This window comes from Anguilla anguilla, chromosome 2 (genome assembly GCF_013347855.1).
Source record: "Anguilla anguilla isolate fAngAng1 chromosome 2, fAngAng1.pri, whole genome shotgun sequence".
Taxonomy (NCBI): Eukaryota; Metazoa; Chordata; class Actinopteri; order Anguilliformes; family Anguillidae; genus Anguilla; species Anguilla anguilla.
In genome coordinates this window covers 3,455,945-3,475,224 of record NC_049202.1, presented here as the reverse complement: position 1 = coordinate 3,475,224, position 19,280 = coordinate 3,455,945, and the positions used below count along the sequence as shown (strand labels likewise).

The window sequence follows — 19,280 nt, the reverse complement described above, 5'->3', positions numbered from 1 at the left end:
ACTGGGGGTCTTCAAGTGTGTGGAGCAGTCAGGCAGGAAATGTATGCAAAGCCCCTTCCTCTGTACAAATCCTGTCACACACAGTTAGAGGAGCTCTGATGTGTGAACAGCAGTGGGTCTATAGAGGGTTGGGACATGTGCTGTTTTTACCATGTTAAACACTCAAATGTCAATATTACTATTTTTGGCATTGTACCGTATGGTTTTAGAAGTTTAACTAATTAAGACAGGGTTGTTGAATATGACTTATTATTGAGTAAAATGTGTGTTGAACAAATTCACATTGCAAGTTCTTTATTAGAGATCAGAAAGGGCATCAGTCAGGCACTGGGAATTATTCTATTGCAGTGCGCCCATTCGGAATTTATGAAATGTGAAATAAAATATTTATATGAATGTTCCCTGATTACACTCGAAATACCATCTTTCTCTGAATTTATTGCAGTTGCATTTTCACAACGTGCGTTGATCAGCTTTCCGAATATCATCTTAATTGTCGTTCCACGATTCTCCAGCAGGGGACCTCCTAGAGCTACACATGTCTGACGGGTCAGCAGTGTGCACAACAGGCAGGTTTTTGTCCAGCCGGTTAATCAGACTGAATTACTGTGGTGGACTTTCGGTGGCGGGACCAAACTGGAAGTCGGCAGTAAGTGGCTATACAAACAAGGCTTTTCAACCTTTTTTCGCAAAAATATTAGAAGATTCGATCTGTTTCGATACATTCATTTTACATTAAGTTTCTGCAGGTTGTTTGCATTTTACGTTCCACATTCTATTTTCTGCCGGCTGAATCAGTCACTGAAGTTGAACTAGAAGTAAAATAAAAGATATGCATGTGAAAAGTTCAAAAGAGCACGATACATTTGCGTCGGATACATACAAATAGAATTACACGGAACAATTTTTTTACAAGCGAATCGTTGATGCATTTGAAAAGCTGCGTGAAGTCGTAAAAACCAACGGACGGCTGTGTCTCTTGAGTGAGAGGTTTTTGTACGGCGGGTGAATGAGTCTGTATCACTGTGGGACACTTTCGGTGGCGGCACAAAACTGTCAGTTGGACGTAAGTAATTCTCTTCCACATCCCTCACTGCCAATGTTGTTGCCTTCTTTTTTTAATATTCTGTAATTTCCCGACGTTCGATGTCGTGAATCAAAATTGTTATTCTGGAGATGCGTGAATTAAAAACAGAAATGTTATAGTTATTGTCAAATGATTTCAAATACTTTTTTATTCTAGCCCATTTTACTTCAGACAGTCTGTCTTTATCGTATTGATGTTTAGGTGGCCGTAATGCAATAACTTTGCTATTTTGCGCTCGAGGTGAACTAAATTAAATTGCATTGGCTCCCTTGCCGTCGGCGGGATCACGGCGGCTCTGTAGGAGAATGTAATTTATGGCACAGTCTGCAAAACGAAAATCTCTTTCTCAGAAATGTGGAATAAAATAGTGCTGTCCACCTAACACTAAATATAAAAAATCTAAATGATTTAATCAGAGTTATTTATTTTTCACACTTTAAAATGAAATTGGATCATATCTACTTAATGCACTTTGTCGTTTGTGTTGGTTATGAAATCCGATCGTTTTATTCATTCAGATTTTGTTTATTTAAATTTTTATTTACGATCGCATTATTATATGAAAAATTTTGTTACATTGCAGACTTATGTTCTGTAGTCCCATGTCATAACATTCTCGAGTCTACGGTATATTGGTTTGATTTAAAAAAATAAATACATTTTTTAAAAGCGAGGAATTTACAATGCAATGAACATATTTACCAAATGTGCAATTCTTTTGAAAACTTAATGTAAAAGTTTCAAGAAAATTGTTTCTTGCTGTTGGAGTGCGCGTTCAGTTCATACACGTGAAGGAACACAACGGGAACCTCGTAAAATGTGGTTCATTCTGTAGGTTTTCAGCGTAAATATCATTATATATCCATTTTTTGCATGGAGTTCTGCGTATTTTATTGGGTCTATGGTACTGAAATGATCGACAGTTCAAGCTGCAAATGTGGAGTAAATTGAAAGTAACTGTACTAGAAGCAGTTCTGGTTGTGGTGAAGAATTTTATCATTGTTAAGTACTGCCGTCACACGATCTGACAATAATGGAATGCATGCAGACAGAACCTTTAATAATGTCAATGTGCTTTATATTGTAGACACTCCAAATTAGTTACAAGTGATAAGTTCTGTAGAATATTCACGTCTCATCGCAAGGACAGAATGATTGACACATGGGAGGGGACGTGTCCACTGTCTGACCTCACTGTCTCTGCTGTGTCTCCCAGGTGACACAGTCCCCGCCCTCACAGTCCTGCCCCCCTCCCGGGAGGAGCTGAGTCAGCAGGGAAAGGCCACACTGGTGTGTCTGGCCAATCGGGGCTTCCCCTCAGACTGGGCCCTGCGCTGGAAGGTGGACGGTGCCGACGTCAGCGCGGGCGTGGCCGGGAGCGCGGGGGTCCTGGGGCAGGACGGCCTGTACAGCTGGAGCAGCTCCCTGACTCTCAGCGCGGACGCCTGGAAGAAGGCGGAGTCGCTGACCTGCGAGGCCACGCAGGGGTCCCAGTCCACCCCCTCTCAGACGCTGAGGAGGGACCAGTGTTCTGAGTAGGCCTGGGGGGGTGGGCAGCTCACACCCTCTGATCTCACTGTTTTTACCCTGTTCTGCTCTCAGCCCCTCTGCCCCTTACTGCTGACACACTGAGCTCAGTCTGTGTGTGAATCCCCTCCTCCTGCCTGAGCTTTTACTGCTAATGTCTCACATGTGCTCTGCTTGTGCTGCTCAACAAACATGCACACACACGCCTCCTTACTTGTGTTTGTGTGATTTTGGCGATAGCTGTTAGATCAAACTCGTTGACATAATAAAGATAATTTGAACAGATATTGATTTGACTGCCTGTGATTATTATAAAATAGAGTTTGGTGCTCCTGGTGATCCACTTGTTTTTGCTCAAAATCTACACTGATTCCACCAAGTCAGCCCATTCTTGCATGAAATCAGAATTATCCTCAGACCACTGAACATATTTTTACAATACACCCAATAATTCAAATGAATGGCAATGAAAAAATATTTATTAAAAATGTGTAAACTGACAATGAAACAACAATATTTAAAGAGTCAGTAGTTTAATCGTAAATAGATATTTATTCCTGAATCTGAACAGCGTATTTGATATAAATTTAGGAAGAATCACCTAAGAAATGTAACCTGAGTTTTCTTTTCACGGACAATATAATTATAATTAATTACAAGAAGTACTATAAACGAATGAAATTATAAAAAGACCATATCAATAAAAAACATAATTAAGCAAAGATTATGGGTCCACTACATTCTTAAAGTCCTTCATTTGAAATTATACACAGAATGTGATACTCTATTTTATTGGGATGTTTCTTATTGAATAAATGCAGGTGTTTATAGTGGGCTCCATAGTGCTGAGAGGTTGTGTGTGAAGTGAGCGATGCGGAATCAGTCAGGGAGGGGCAGGCCCAGCTCTGGAGCCCTGCTGAGAGGAGCAGTGATGTGTGAGCGCGCTCAGAGCAGTCCTGTGCGGCAGGAAGTGCGCTCGACTCACACTGAGCCCCTGGGGACGGCCCAGACACCTGGGCACAGCGGCGCCCTGTTCCCAGTTTGGGTCAGTCCCACTGAGGGACCAGCAGAACCAGCCTGCCCCGCCCTGCGTATGCAAATCTGAGTTTCACTCCCCCTCCTACCCTGCGTATGCAAATCTGAGTTTCACTCCCCCTCCTACCCCGCGTATGCAAATCGGAGTTTCACTCCCCTCACCCACATCTCGCAGTTTCTCAGCCAAAAATACCCCCACACCGACAACAGATGTTTGAACATGAGGAGGTGGAGGACTCATTTCTATACTGAGGTGAGAAAGGGAGGGGGCTGTACCTCACACCTGCGTCACCATTAATCCCAGGTTAGAGATTTCAGATGTGCAGAGGAACTTAAAGCCATATTCAATACGTACAGAAACAAGCAAGACATTATGGGACACATTTAAACAGAACCATGAACTAACAAAAAATTATGTTCTTATGTTTAAATATTTAAAGTAGAAAATTTTATTTTAACCAAAAGTTGTTTATATTTGCTATCTGCATTTTGCATGCTAAAACAATTTGCAGATATTGCATTCAGCATTATAATATAATCAATAGCTTCAATGAGTTCTGATTCAGTCATCTTAATTTGTCAATAGGAACTTCCTGAAGTGAGACATTTTATCCGATTTGCTCCACTTATGAAAATGCAGGCAAACTGCATTTTATCTTGTAAATTTCTAATGAGAATGGTGGGTTGTGTCCATTCTTTAACTTCTGATTCATTAGTGTCACCACAGAAGGTATTCACTGGTGGTGCAAGCAGAGAAGTATATTAGATAGGAGAAGCAGTAACTGTGTGGCACATCTACACGTAAATATGTCCAACAAAACTATATGAAAAATTCTTATGCTTCCATGTCTTTATGCCTCCATGTAAGCACATACTGTCTATGGAAAATGTAATGGAGGTAAGTATGATGGAAGAGCAAGCTGAATCCAGAATTAATAATGAAAGACAAGTGAACAAAACTGTAAAAATCTGATACTATCATTCAGTCCAGCACAGCCGAGGTTAAACCTATATCCCACTTGAACAGAAACACCATTAATAACATGAATTATAGTGTATGTGTTGAATACGAACTCATAATACCATTCTGGATTAATTAATTTGAAATCCCACTCATTTCAGCTCTGGGAGAATGTACACATCCTCTGCATTAGTCTGAACTCAAGAGCAAAATGGAGATGATTGCTGCTTGTGAGCTGATGTACTGTGTGATGCCTGTGATGTTGTGGTACAGAAGTGTGTGTGGCTCAGCTGCAGCTCTGCTATGGGCTCAGTGTGTGTGACACAGTGCAGCTCCTCTTCAGCACAGAGAGATGTGCATTCAGAGCTGTGGCTCGTTGTCGCCCCCTACAGCCCAGTTGGCAGTACTGCTGTCCCAGACCAGTGCCTCCCCCCTCAGCACCTGCAGTAGGTCCCAGCTGCAGCAGTGCAGTCTCTGTGCAGTCTGACTGAGGGAGGTTTTTGTACGGCTCTCTATCACTGTGTGAACGGTTCGCTCAAGCCCTGCTGACAGTAATAATCTCCTGCATCTTCAGCCTGGACTCCAGTGATTTTCAGTGTGAACTGAGTCTCAGATCCACTCCCACTGAAACGATCAGGAATCCCAGTCTGGCGAGTTGTGGCTTGATATATCAGAAGTTTAGGAGACTGACCAGGTTTCTGCAGGTACCAGCTGAGAAAGCTCTCGCTAAAATCGGAATCGTAAACGCTCTCACTGGCTGTACAGCTGATAGAGACAGTGTCTCCCAGCTGAACAGACCGAGCTGCTGGAGACTGAGTCAGAACTATATCTGCCATTGATCCTGAAATAGAAATAAATGAAAATGGATGTCAATGCACATTAATCTATGCAGATAAATCTTGGTAAGCAAAATGCAATATTCTGGCAATTTTGACAAGACAACAATGGCAACTCTTGTATAAACATTTATGTTTTGAAAATAAAGCTATGTAAATGTGAACTACAACCAAAATTCCAAATTAAAATGGATCCATCTTTCTCACCCTGTACAAAGAGTCCCAGCATCACGAGCAGTAAAATGTTTGACATCATCATAATGCTGCCTGTGTCAGTGTCTGTGAAAGGACTGGACAGTCACTGATCAGTGCTGGGGGTCTTAAAGTGTTTGGAGCAGTGAGGCAGGACAGGTATGCAAAGCCCCTTCCTCTATACAAATCCTGTCACACACAGTTAGAGGAGCTCTGATGTGTGAACAGGGCTGGCACACATGCTCAATTCACTGATGTTTTTACCCAGACAACATATTTATTGTGTGTATTAAGTGAATTATTTCTGAAATTAGATTACGCTTTTATAGATGCATAAATGGCCAGGAGTGTCAGCTTATTGACTAATATTCCAGAAAATTTGTATTTAATAAATTTCTGTTTTGTTTGTTTTCATATATTTTGGTGTCAGAAATAAGAAATTCCGTGATATCATGTATGCACAGGAAAGGATTCAAATTCAAAAGAATATGCAATGAATGTGAACTAAAACATTGTTTAAGTGAGCTTTTCCTTTTGTCACTATGCACATTGTTTCTTCTCTGATTTCTTTTTTTTTCTATCTGATATCATATTTATTGAGTAATGCCCCCACCACTTTTGTGAAAGCACAGAGAAACTACATTTCCCATAATGCACATTCCCCCAGCAACCATTTTTCCCCCCACTGTAGATCATTCAGTTACATGTACAGGCGGGGCTGTCCATGCTTTTCAGCATATATAGACAAACTACTCCACTGTGGGGCTGCTTCAAACTGCATCGGTTAGGTCTACATGTTATTCCAGCCTGGGGTTTTTTTTTTTTTTACACAAAGCAGGATTACTGAATTAACTGGATATCGGTCCTGAGTAAACCCTGGAGCAGCTCTTTTTACTTCAGTCCATGTGCCATATTTTGGACGGTTCCGGGTTTTACTCAGCGCACTTACCCGGCAAACTCAGTAATCCTGCTTTATGAACCAGGGCCCTGCAGTTTCCTCTCCCTCATTATACTGCAGTGCTTCTATATCAGGAACAAAACAGCACTCTCTGTCTCCACCCTGTGGTCACACATTGTAATGGCAGCTTGTGCCATGTATAGAAGCTCAGCCCATAATGGTGTCCCCTGCAGCCATAGAATTCTGATTACTTGAAAATTTGGATGGGAGCAAAGGATCAATTCTGCATTATTTCTTCAAATTTGTCCAGAATTAAACTTTAATTATTCTTCAGTAAGCATGAAAATTCCTCTTATTGTAAATCATTGCGATACTTAAGAACAATGCTTTTGCTCGCACCTACATCCATGCAAATGAATGAGCGAGATTTCCTATGATGTATCAGTTTTTCCACAGCCAAGGGTGAAAGTGAAGTCAGTGCAGAAGATGGAGCTGAGTTTGGAGTTTGGGAAAGAGCAGGAGGAACACTGCTGGGGGGTGTGAGAGTCACTCTCATCTCTGAATGCCCTGTAGCCGGTAGCTCATTGGAATTCTGTATTCATTTCCAAAGAGCCTGTGCAACTACAGGAAAGGAATTATCCTAGAATGTTTCTGTGTCTCATCATCAAATTAAGGTAACATTGACCAGTGTGCAAAAGATATGTTTAGATCCTTAATTATAATTTACCCCTGGAAAAATTTCAAATATGCAAAAAAACAAAAAACAAAACAACAACAACATTACATTCAAGATATTTCACTTGTGCATGTTGAGTCCCACCTCTGGTCCAGTAAATGTAATTGAATTGCAATTCACCATTTCAGTCTTTAGTTAAATCTGTGCATCTTTTCCTTGTGTTCACAAAATGCTGATAGGGTCCCCCTTCCTATTTCTGTTTCGGAAGAGATTAAACTATTTGAATCTGACCAATTCCTGTGTCTCAAGTGTATTCCGTCAATAAAAGGTTTATGCATATACAATTAAAATGGATCTTAGCAGGAAGGTTTTGGATGTGCTCACATTAACATTTAGAGAAATGGTGTTAAATATGAGAATATGAGAGTTATAAATACATAATACAGTTCAAAATTTGAGCAGAGCCCCTCAGTGTTCCAGATCAGTGCCTCCCCCCTCAGCACCTGCAGTAGTCCCAGCTACAGCAGTGCAGTCTCTGTGCAGTCTGACTGAGGGAGGTTTTTGTACGGCTCTCTATCACTGTGTGAGCGGAAAGCTCTCGTCCTGCTGACAGTAATAATCTCCTGCATCTTCAGCCTGGACTCCTGTGATTTTCAGAGTGAACTGAGTCCCAGATCCACTCCCACTGAAACGATCAGGAATCCCAGTCTGGCGAGTTTTGTCATTATAAATCAGAAGTTTAGGAGCCTGTCCAGGTTTCTGCAAGTACCACTGGAGATCAAGATACACACGCTCACTGGCTGTACAGCTAATAGAGACAGTGTCTCCCTGCTGAACAGACCGAGTTGCTGGAGACTGAGTCAGGATTATATCTGCCATTGATCCTGAAATAGAAAAAAAAGAAAATGGATGTCAATTCACATTAATCTATACAGATAAATTTCCGTAAGCAATATGCAATATTTTGGCAATTTCGACAATTTCTGGTTAAAAATATATATATTTTTTTTAAGTAAGCAAAGAAAATATGAACTACAACCAAAATCCCAAGTTACAATGGGTCCATCTTTCTTACCCTGTACAAGGAGTCCCAGCATCACCAGCAGTAGAAAGTGTGACATCATCATAACGCTGCCTATGTCAGTGTCTGTGAAAGGACTGGACAGTCACTGATCAGTACTGGGGGTCTTAAAGTGTGTGGAGCAGTGAGGCAGGACAGGTATGCAAAGCCCCTTCCTCTATACAAATCCTGTCACGCACAGTTGGAGGAGCTCTGATGTGTGAACAGCAGTGGATCTACAGAGGGCTGGGACACGTGCTCTATTCACTATTTTTTTTTCCAGTTAAGCACTCAACTGTCATTATTACTGTTCTGACATTGTATTGTACGAGTATAGATGTGTAACTGGAGAATACTGGACATGAGATATGATTGTAAAATATGTGTTGAATTAATTTACATATAGTGTGTTCTGATGGCTGGTTATTTCAGAATTCTGAAAGCCAGGGGACAGTATAGCGCAGTGGGTAAAGATCTGTGCTTGTATCCGAAAGGTCATAGGTTCGATTCCTGGATTGGAACTGCCATTGAACCCTTGAGCAAGGTATTTAACCTACATTGCTTCAGTATTTATCCAGCTGTATAAATGGATGCAATGTAAATCCTATGTACAAATCCTGTGTGAGTCGCTCTGAATAAGAGCGTCTGCTAAATGCCTGTAATGTAAACGTAATGACGTCAGGAACAGGAAATGTTTCATTTACAGTAGATCCATTAGTATTAATGAAAAGTGAAAATACTGTATTACTGTGAATGTTTCCTGATTTCACTCAGAAGACCCTCTCTCTTATGTTATTGTGCAGATGTATTAAGACAACTAGCAATGAAGATGCTTGTTATATGTTATGGAGGAAATGGATCTAACATTATAGGCATGGAACATAATTCCATGTTTTAAAGCAGGTTTTATCCTCAATTTTGTCTTAAAATCTTATTCCTCCATCAGTCCTGGAGAGCCCAGAATATCCTGCTCTTCCCTGCGTGCAGCCAGCAGCCGCTAATTCTCATTTAGCTCTCAGCCAGCTGAGCAGCACAGCCACTGAATCTGGGAGCTCACACTGCGCAGCTGGCACAGGCAGACTGCAGGCACACAGTCACCCAGAGGAATCGCTTTTCCTCAGAGAGAAAGGGACGACTGAGCTGAAGGAGTCCCTCCCTCCCTCCTGTGGTGACCTCACAGATAATGATATGATCCCTTCTGCACAGCGGCTCACCGGATTGGTCAGCGGTGCTGTCAGACTGTAGCATGTGCTCCTTTATTACGGGGTTGGAGGATCGGATCAGAAGCAGCAGTGGAGCTCTCTGATTGGTCAGGGTGTGTAGCAGCAGCCTGTGTAAGGTGTGCTGGGAGATCTCTGGACTGAGCGACTCCACTGCGCTGGTCTGCTTGCAGTTCACTGCTGCTGGGCTCTGTGCCATCCTGTGTTAAAATCATTAACTATCAATTCATTTAGAAATGTGATATTTTATGTCAGAGCACAGCTTCAGAACACACGTCTGTTGGCCAAGGAGAGATTATGAAGCATAGTTATTGGAAATTATTTGACATGACATTCATAATTTAAAGTTTGGATACACAGAAATTATAATATATGATATTTATTTAGATGTGAGAGTATAAACATTTTTATAATAATACACCACAGCTCAGTGTTCCAGACCAGTGCCTCCCCCCTCAGCACCTGCAGTAGGTCCCAGCTGCAGCAGTGCAGTCTCTGTGCACTCTGACAGAGGGAGGTTTTTGTACGGCTCTCTAACACTGTGTGATTGGTACAAAGTCCTGCTGACAGTAATAATCTCCTGCATCTTCAGCCTGGACTCCAGTGATTTTCAGCGTGAACTGAGTCCCAGATCCACTCCCACTGAAACGATCAGGAATCCCAGTCTGGCGAGTTGTGGCATAATAAATCAGAAGTTTAGGAGCCTGACCAGGTTTCTGCAGGTACCAGCTGAGTAAGTCCTTCGTAACAGTGGAGTAGTAAACGCTCTCACTGGCTGTACAGCTGATAGAGACAGTCTCTCCCAGCTGAACAGACCGAGCTGCTGGATCCTGAGTCAGAACTTTATCTGCCATTGATCCTGAAAAAGAAAAAAATGAGAATGGATGTCAATGCACATTTATCTATGCAGATAAATATTTGTAAGCAACATGCAATATTCTGGCAATTTTTACAACACTGGTAACCCTTGTTAAAAATAATAATTTTTTTTAAGTAAGCAAAGAAACTGTGAACTATAACCAAATTTCCAAAGTTAAAATGGATCAATCTTTCTTACCCTGTACAAGGAGTCCCAGCATCACCAGCAGTAGAAAGTGTGACATCATCATAACGCAGCCTGTGTCAGTGTCTGTGAAAGGACTGGACAGTCACTGATCAGCACTGGGGGTCTTAAAGTGTGTGGAGCAGTGAGGCAGGACAGGTATGCAAAGCCCCTTCCTCTATACAAATCCTGTCACACACAGTTAGAGGAGCTCTGATGTGTGAACAGCAGTGGGTCTACAGAGGGCTGAAACATGTGCTGTTATTACTCAGTTAACAGTTTAAATGTAAATCTTACTATTTTTGGCTTTATAATTTCTGATTATATGAGCATAACTGGTGAAGACAGGCAGGCTGAATATGTTTTATCATTGTGCGAAATATGTGTTGAATAAATTCACGTTGGATGTTATGATTGTAGTTTCTTTATGGGAGTTTGGAAAGTCAGGGGCATCAGTCAGGCTCAGGGAATTATTCAGTCACAGTATATCCATCTAAAATTTATGAAAAGTGAAATACGATATTATTTTTAATATTCCCTGATTTCACTCAGAAGGCTTTCTGTCAGATATCGTTAATTTTTATTCATTTTTGGAGATGTATTAAGACATCAAGCAATGAAGATGCTTTTTTAAAATATTTTTAAAACAGAGCAATCCGTGGTAAACATGTTCTACGTTTTAAATAAAACTGTTATCCTCATTTTTGTCCTAGACTCTAATTCTTCCATCAGTCCTGGAGAGCTCAGAAAATCCTGCTCTTCCCCGTGTGCCGCCAGCAGCCGCTAATTCTCATTTAGCTCTCAGCCAGCTGAGCAGCGCAGCCACTGAATCTGGGAGCTCACACTGCGCAGCTGGCACAGGCAGACTGCAGGCACACAGTCACCCAGAGGAATCGCTTTTCCTCAGAGAGAAAGGGACGACTGAGCTGAAGGAGTCCCTCCCTCCCTCCTGTGGTGACATCACAGATAATGATATGATCCCTTCTGCACAGCGGCTCACCGGATTGGTCAGCGGTGCTGTCAGACTGTAGCTTGTGCTCCTTTATTACGGGGTTGGAGGATCGGATCAGAAGCAGCAGTGGAGCTCTCTGATTGGTCAGGGTGTGCAGCAGCAGCCTGTGTAAGGTGTGCTGGGAGAGCTCTGGACTGAGCGACTCCACTGTGATGGTCTGCCTGCAGTTCACTGCTGCTGGGCTCTGTGCCATCCTGTGTTAAACTCATTAACTGTTAATGAATATAGAAATATGATATTTTATGTCAAAGCACTGCTTCAGAACAACACATGTCTATTGGCCAGGGAGTGATTATAAATCAAAGTGATTGGAAATTCTTCGACATTGTATTCCTAATTAAAAGTTTGGATACTCTGAAATATATTAATATCTTTGGTAATTGTTTTGATTTGAGAGTATGAACATATTTATAATAATCTAACAGGGCTCAGTGTCCCAAATCAGTGACTCCCCCCCCTCAGTACCTGCAGTAGGTCCCAGCTGCAGGAGTGCAGTCTCTGTGCAGTCTGACTGAGGGAGGTTTTTGTACGGCTCGCTATCACTGTGTGAGCGGATAGCTATAGCGCTGGTGACAGTAATAATCTCCTGCATCTTCAGCCTGGACTCCTGTGATTTTCAGCGTGAACTGAGTCCCAAATCCACTCTCACTGAAATGATCAGGGATCCGAGACTGGCGACTTGTGGCATGATAAATCAGAAGTTTAGGAGCCTGACCAGGTTTGAGCAGGTACCAGTTGAGAACGTTGCTCACATCCTCACTGACTGTACAGCTGATAGAGACAGTGTCTCCCAGCTGAACAGACCGAGCTGCTGGAGACTGAGTCAGGATTATATCTGCCATTGATCCTAAAAGAGAAAAATATGATAATGCATGTCAATTCACAATAATCAATACAGATAAATATTCGTAAGCAATGTGCTATATTCTGGTAATTTTGACTAGATAACACTGTTAACTCTTCTTAAAATTATTATTATTATTTTTTTTAAGTAAGCAAAGAAACTGTGAATTATAACCAAATTTCCAAAGTTAAAATGGATCAATCTTTCTCACCCTGTACAAGGAGTCCCAGCATCACCAGCAGTAGAAAGTTTGACATCATCATAATGCTGCCTGTGTCAGTGTCTGTGAAAGGACTGGACAGTCACTGATCAGTACTGGGGGTCTTAAAGTGTGTGGAGCAGTGAGGCAGGACAGGTATGCAAAGCCCCTTCCTCTATACAAATCCTGTCACACACAGTTAGAGGAGCTCTGATGTGTGAACAGCAGTGGGTCTATAGAGGGCTGGGACACGTGCTCTATTCACTGCTGTTTTTATCTACTGCGATCCCTCTTTCTCACTCTTTCTCTCTCCCTCTCCATCTCTCTCTCTCTCTCTCTCTCTCTCTCTCTCTCTCTCTTTCTCTCTCCCTCTCCTTCTCTCTCTCCCTCTCTCTCTCTCTCTCTCTCTCCCACTCACCTGATTCCCAGTGTGTGCAGGACCATGGACAGCAGCCGCTGGCCAGAGTGGCCAGATGAAAGGGTCTCTGCCCAGAGGCTGGGGATCTCCCTCTGGTACTGCTTCACTAGCGCTGTGTGATCGTCCCCACAGATGCTGATCAAAGCCTGGAAGCCTGTGGCCCGCTGTGAACTCATGAACCTGGTGTTCTGTTCTCACCCGCAAACTCTTCACTACATCTGAAGACACCTGGAAACCACCTCACAGCTTAAAATAGAAACAGGAATAATTGAAGTCCAAATTGTCTAGTTCAGTGAAGTGCAGTTTTGAGGGTCCAGGTGATACATCTGGAGATCCAGGCTATGTTGAGGCTTGGCTTGGGTAGGAGTGAATCTGCAGCGGTCCATGACTATGGAGTGAGGGACAGGGATCCAGCAATCACCTGAACTCAGGGCGAGGAAACAAAGCTGAATTGATCTGTGAACTCAGGGCAATTGAGGGCAAGGATCCCCAGGGAAAAATAAACAAAGAAAATGAAGTTAGCCACTACATATATTTTCAACACACAAGGAGTCAAGGAATACACAGAGGATGTATTGATGACTTTAACAGACTGTGATCCTTCAGTGACCCGGGATTGAAACGTACACTTTCATACTAGTGTTATTATCCCTGGGGTAGAAACGGCACTGATCAAGACGAAACTATAAATTCAGTTAAAGTGGCCATCGTATCAAGAATGCTTTCCGTTCAAGTTGTGTTCAAAATAAGGTCTGAGTAAGACTAAGAAAAATACAAATTAAAAAAGGTTGAATTATTACCTGTATGGCTGTCCATGGCATTGAATTCCTCTGGGATTCGACAATAGCAGGAAACTATGACGCTTTCCAAAGGAGGAGGTGAAGAGCGCTCCTCTGCTCATCTCGCGCTACTACACCTGTCACCGTCACATCATTTATCATTTCCTACGAATCGGAGAGCATTTGTCATAGAAAGTGTTTTGAAATATATTTAATATTGATGACTCTGACACCATAACGATTTGCGTTGATAATCTTAACAAACACCATCTTAATTGTCGTTCCACGATTCTCCAGCAGGGGACCTCCTAGCGCTACACATGTCTGACGGGTCAGCAGTGTGCACAACAGGCAGGTTTTTGTACAGCCGGTTAATCAGACTGAATCACTGTGGTGGACTTTCGGTGGCGGGACCAAACTGGAAGTCGGCAGTAAGTGGCTGTACAAACAAGGCTTTTCAACATTTTCCGCAAAAATATTAGAAGATTCGATCTGTTTCGATGCATTCATTTTACATTAAGTTTCTGCGGGTTGTTTGCATTTTACGTTCCACATTCTATTTTCTGCCGGCTGAATCAGTCACTGAAGTTGAACTAGAAGTAAAATAAAAGATATGCATGTGAAAAGTTCAAAAGAGCACGATACATTTGCGTCGGATACATACAAATAGAAGTACACGGAACAAATCTTTTACAAGCGAATCTTTGATACATTTGAAAAGCTGCGTGAAGTCGTAAAAACCAACGGACGGCTGTGTCTCTTGAGTGAGAGGTTTTTGTACGGCGGGTGAATGAGTCTGTATCACTGTGGTACACTTTCGGTGGCGGCACAAAACTGTCAGTTGGACGTAAGTAATTCTCTTCCACATCCCTCACTGTCGATGTTTTTGCCTTCTTTTTTAAATATATTGTAATTTTCCGACGTTCGATGTCGTCAATCAAAATTGTAATTCTGGAGATGCGTAAATTAAAAACAGAAATGTTATAGCCTAGTTAGATTGTCAAATGATTTCAAATACGTTTTTTTATTTTGGCCCATTTTACTTCGGACAGTCTGTCTTTGTCGTATTGATGTTTAGATGGCCGTAATGCAATAACTTTGCTATTTTGCGCTCGAGGTGAACTAAATTAAATTGCATTTATTGCTCCCTTGCCGTCGGCGGGATCACGGCGGCTCTGTAGGAGAATGTAATTTATGGCACAGTCTGCAAAACGACAATCTCTTTCTCAGAAATGTGGAATCAAATAGTGTTGTCCACCTAACACTAAATATAAAAAATTAAAATGATTTAATCTGAGTTATTTATTTTTCACACTTTAAAATAATTGGATCGTAGCTACTTCATACCCTTTGTCGTTTGTGTTGGTTATGAAATCCGATCGTTTTATTCATTCAGATTTTTGTTTATTTTAATTTTCACTTACGATCGCATTATTATATGAAAATTTTTGTTACATTGCAGACGTATGTTCTGTAGTCCGCTGTCATAACATTTTCTAGTCTACGGTATATTGGTTTGATTTAAAAAAAATAATAATAAAATAAAAGCGAGGAATTTCCAATGCAATGAACATATTTACCAAATGGGTAATTCTTTTGAAAACTTAATGTAAAAGTTTCATGAAAACAGTTTCTTGCTGTTGGAGTGCGCGTTCAGTTCATACACGTGAAGGAACACAACGGGAACCTCGTAAAATGTGATTCATTCTGTAGGTTTTCAGCGTAAATATCATTATGTATCCATTCTTTTGCAAGAAGTTCTGCATATTTTATTGGGTATATGGTACTGAAATAATCGACAGTTCTAGCTGCAAACGTGGAGTAAATTGAAAGTAAATGCACTAGAAGCAGTTCTGGTTGTGGTGAAGAATTTTATCATTAAGTACTACGTCACACGATATGAGTAATGGATTGCATGCAGACAGAACCTTTAATAATGTCAATGTACTTTATATTGTAGACACTCCAAATTAGTTACAAGTGATAACTTCTGTACGACATTCACGTCTCATTGAAAGGACAGAATGATTGACACATGGGAGGGGGCGTGTCCACTGTCTGACCTCACTGTCTCTGCCGTGTCTCCCAGGTGACACAGTCCCCGCCCTCACAGTCCTGCCCCCCTCCCGGGAGGAGCTGAGTCAGCAGGGAAAGGCCACACTGGTGTGTCTGGCCAACCGGGGCTTCCCCTCGGACTGGGCCCTGCGCTGGAAGGTGGACGGTGCCGACGTCAGTTCGGGCGTGGCCGGGAGTGCAGGGGTCCTGGGGCAGGACGGCCTGTACAGCTGGAGCAGCTCCCTGACCCTCAGCGCGGACGCCTGGAAGAAGGCGGAGTCGCTGACCTGCGAGGCCACGCAGGGGTCCCAGTCCACCCCCTCTCAGACGCTGAGGAGGGACCAGTGTTCTGAGTAGGCCTGGGTGGAGGGGGGGGGCAGCTCACACCCTCTGATCTCACTGTTTTTACCCTGTTCTGCTCTCAGCCCCTCTGCCCCTTACTGCTGACACACTGAACTCAGTCTGTGTGTGAATCCCCTCCTCCAGCCTGAGCTTTTACTGCTAATATCTCACATGTGCTCTGCTTGTGCTGCTCAACAAACTTGCACACACATGCCTCCTTACTTGTGTTTGTGTGATTTTGGCGATAGCTGTTAGATCAAACTCATTGACATAATAAAGATTCTTTGAACAGATATTTTTTTGACTGACTGTGATTATTAAAATTAGACTTTGGTGCTCCTGGTGATCCTCTTGTTTTTGTGCAAAATCTTCAGTGATTCCACCAAGTCTGCCCATTCTCGGAAGAAATCAGAATTATCCTCAGACCATTGAACATATTTTTACAACACACCCAATAATTCAAATGAATGGCAATGAAAAAATATGTATTAAAATATTTATAGTCAGTAGTTTAATTGTAAATAGACAATTATTCCTGAATCTTTACAGTGTATTTTTATAGAGTTTTCTTTTCACGGGCAATATGATTATAATTAATTACAAGAAGTGCTATAACCAAGTACAATTATAAAAAGACCATATCAATAAAACCATAATTAAGCAAAGACTATGGGTCCACTACATTCTTAAAGTCCTTCATTTGATATTATACACAGAATGTGATACTCTATATTATTGGGATGTTTCTTATTGAATAAATGCAGGTGTTTATAGTGGGCTCCATAGTGCTGAGAGGCTGTGTGTGAAGTGAGCGATGTGGAATCAGTCAGGGAGGGGCAGGCCCAGCTCTGGAGCCCTGCTGAGAGGAGCAGTGATGTGTGAGCGCGCTCAGAGCAGTCCTGTGCGGCAGGAAGTGCGCTCGACTCACACTGAGGCCCTGGGGACGGCCCAGACACCTGGGCACAGCAGCGCCCTGTTCCCAGTTTGGGTCAGTCCCACTGAGGGGCCAGCAGAACCAGCCTGCCCCACCCTGCGTATGCAAATCTGAGTTTCACTCCCCCTCCTACCCCGCGTATGCAAATCTCAGTTTCACTCCCCTCACCCAGTTTCACTCCCCTCACCCACAGCTCGCAGTTTCTCAGCCAAAAATACCCCCACACCGAAAACAGATGTTTGAACATGAGGAGGTGGAGGACTCATTTCAATACTGAGGTGAGAAAGAGAGGGGGCTGTACCTCACACCTGCGTCAGCATGAATCCCAGGTTAGAGATTTCAGATGTGTGGAGGAACTTAAAGCCATATTCAATACGTACAGAAACAAGCAAGACATTATGGGATACATTTAAACAGAACCATGAACTAACAAAAAATTATGTTCTTATGTTTAAATATTTAAAGTAGATATTTTTATTTTAACCAAAAGTTGTTTATATTTGCTATCTGCATGTTGCATGCTAAAACAGTTTGCAGATATAGCATTCAGCATTATAACAAAATCAATAGCTTCAATGAGTTCTGTTTCAGTCGTCTTCATTTTTCAATAGGAACTTGCTGAAGTGAGACATTTAATCCGATTAGCTCCTTCTCAAACGTGCCTGCACACTGCATTATTTCATGTAAAAGTCTGATGAGAATGGTGGGTTGTGTCCATTCTTTAACTTCTGATTCATCAGTGTCACCACAGAAGGTATTCATTGGTGGTGCAAGCAGAGAGGTATATTAGATAGGAGAAGCAGTAACTGACATGTAAATGTGACCAAGATAAATATTTTTCAAATGTTATTTTAAAAAACTATGATTCAGTCCAGCACAGCTATTCTTAAACCTGGTTGCGATGTGAACAGAAACACCTTTAATAACATAAATTATTGTGTGTGTTCTGAATACGAACTCATAATACCTTTCTGGAAACAATTCATTTGAAACCCCACTCATTCCACCTCTGGGAGAATGTACACTTCCTCTGCATTAGTCTGAACTCCAGAGCAATATGGAGATGATTGCTGCTTGTGAGCTGATGTGCTGTGTGATGCCTGTGATGTTGTGGTACAGAAGTGTGTGTGGTTCAGCTGCAGCTCTGCTATGGGTTCAGTGTGTATGACACACAGCAGCTCCTCTACAGTACAGAGAGGTGTGCATTCAGGGCTGTGGCTCGTTGTCACCCCCTACAGCCCAGTTGGCAGTACTGTCCCAGATCAGCACCTGCAGTAGGTCCCAGCTGCAGCAGTGCAGTCTCTGTGTAGTCTGACTGAGGGAGGTTTTTGTACGGCTCTCTATCACTGTGTGTACGGACTTTCCCAGCTCTGCTGACAGTAATAATCTCCTGCATCTTCATCCTGGACTCCAGTGATTTTCAGTGTGTACTGAGTCCCAGATCCACTCCCACTGAAACGATCAGGAATCCCAGTCTGGCGAGTTGTGGCCTGATAAATCAGAAGTTTAGGAGCCTGACCAGGTTTCTGCAGGTACCAGTGGAGATTGGTGATCACATCCTCACTAGCTGTACAGCTGATAGAGACAGTCTCTCCCAGCTGAACAGACCGAGCTACTGGAGACTGAGTCAGAACTATATCTGCCATTGATCCTGAAATAGAAATAAATGAAAATGAATGTCAATGCACATTAATCTATGCAGATAAATCTTGGTAAGGAAAATGCAATATTCTGGCAATTTTGACAAGACAACAATGGCAGCTCGTGTATAAACATTTATGTTTTGAAAATTAAGTAATGTAAATGTGAACAACAATCAAAAATCCAAAGTTAAAATGGATCCATCTTTCTTATCCTGTACAAGGATTCCCAGCATCACCAGCAGTAGAAAGATTGACATCATCATAGTGCTGCCTGTGTCAGTGTCTGTGAAAGGACTGGACAGTCATTGATCAGTGCTGGGGGTCTTAAAGTGTGTGGAGCAGTGAGGCAGGACAGGTATGCAAAGCCCCTTCCTCTATACAAATCCTGTCACACACAGTTAGAGGAGCTCTGATGTGTGAACAGCAGTGGGTCTACAGAGGGCTGGGACACGTGCTGTTTTTACCCAGTTAAACACACAAATGTCAATAATTCTATTTTTGGCATTGTACTGTATGAGTT

At 42.2% G+C, this 19,280-nt stretch overlaps 2 gene segments (V, D, J or C); both read left to right on the top strand.

Moving 5' to 3' along the window:
* Positions 1 to 538: 538 nt before the first annotated feature.
* Positions 539 to 2,901, top strand: LOC118221681. The segment is given in 3 exon segments: positions 539 to 569; positions 989 to 1,066; positions 2,304 to 2,901. Coding segments are annotated over 3 exon segments (432 nt in total).
* A 10,130-nt stretch (positions 2,902 to 13,031) lies between these two features.
* LOC118221678 lies at positions 13,032 to 16,478 on the top strand. The segment is given in 3 exon segments: positions 13,032 to 13,102; positions 14,123 to 14,217; positions 15,876 to 16,478. Coding segments are annotated over 3 exon segments (489 nt in total).
* Positions 16,479 to 19,280: the final 2,802 nt, after the last annotated feature.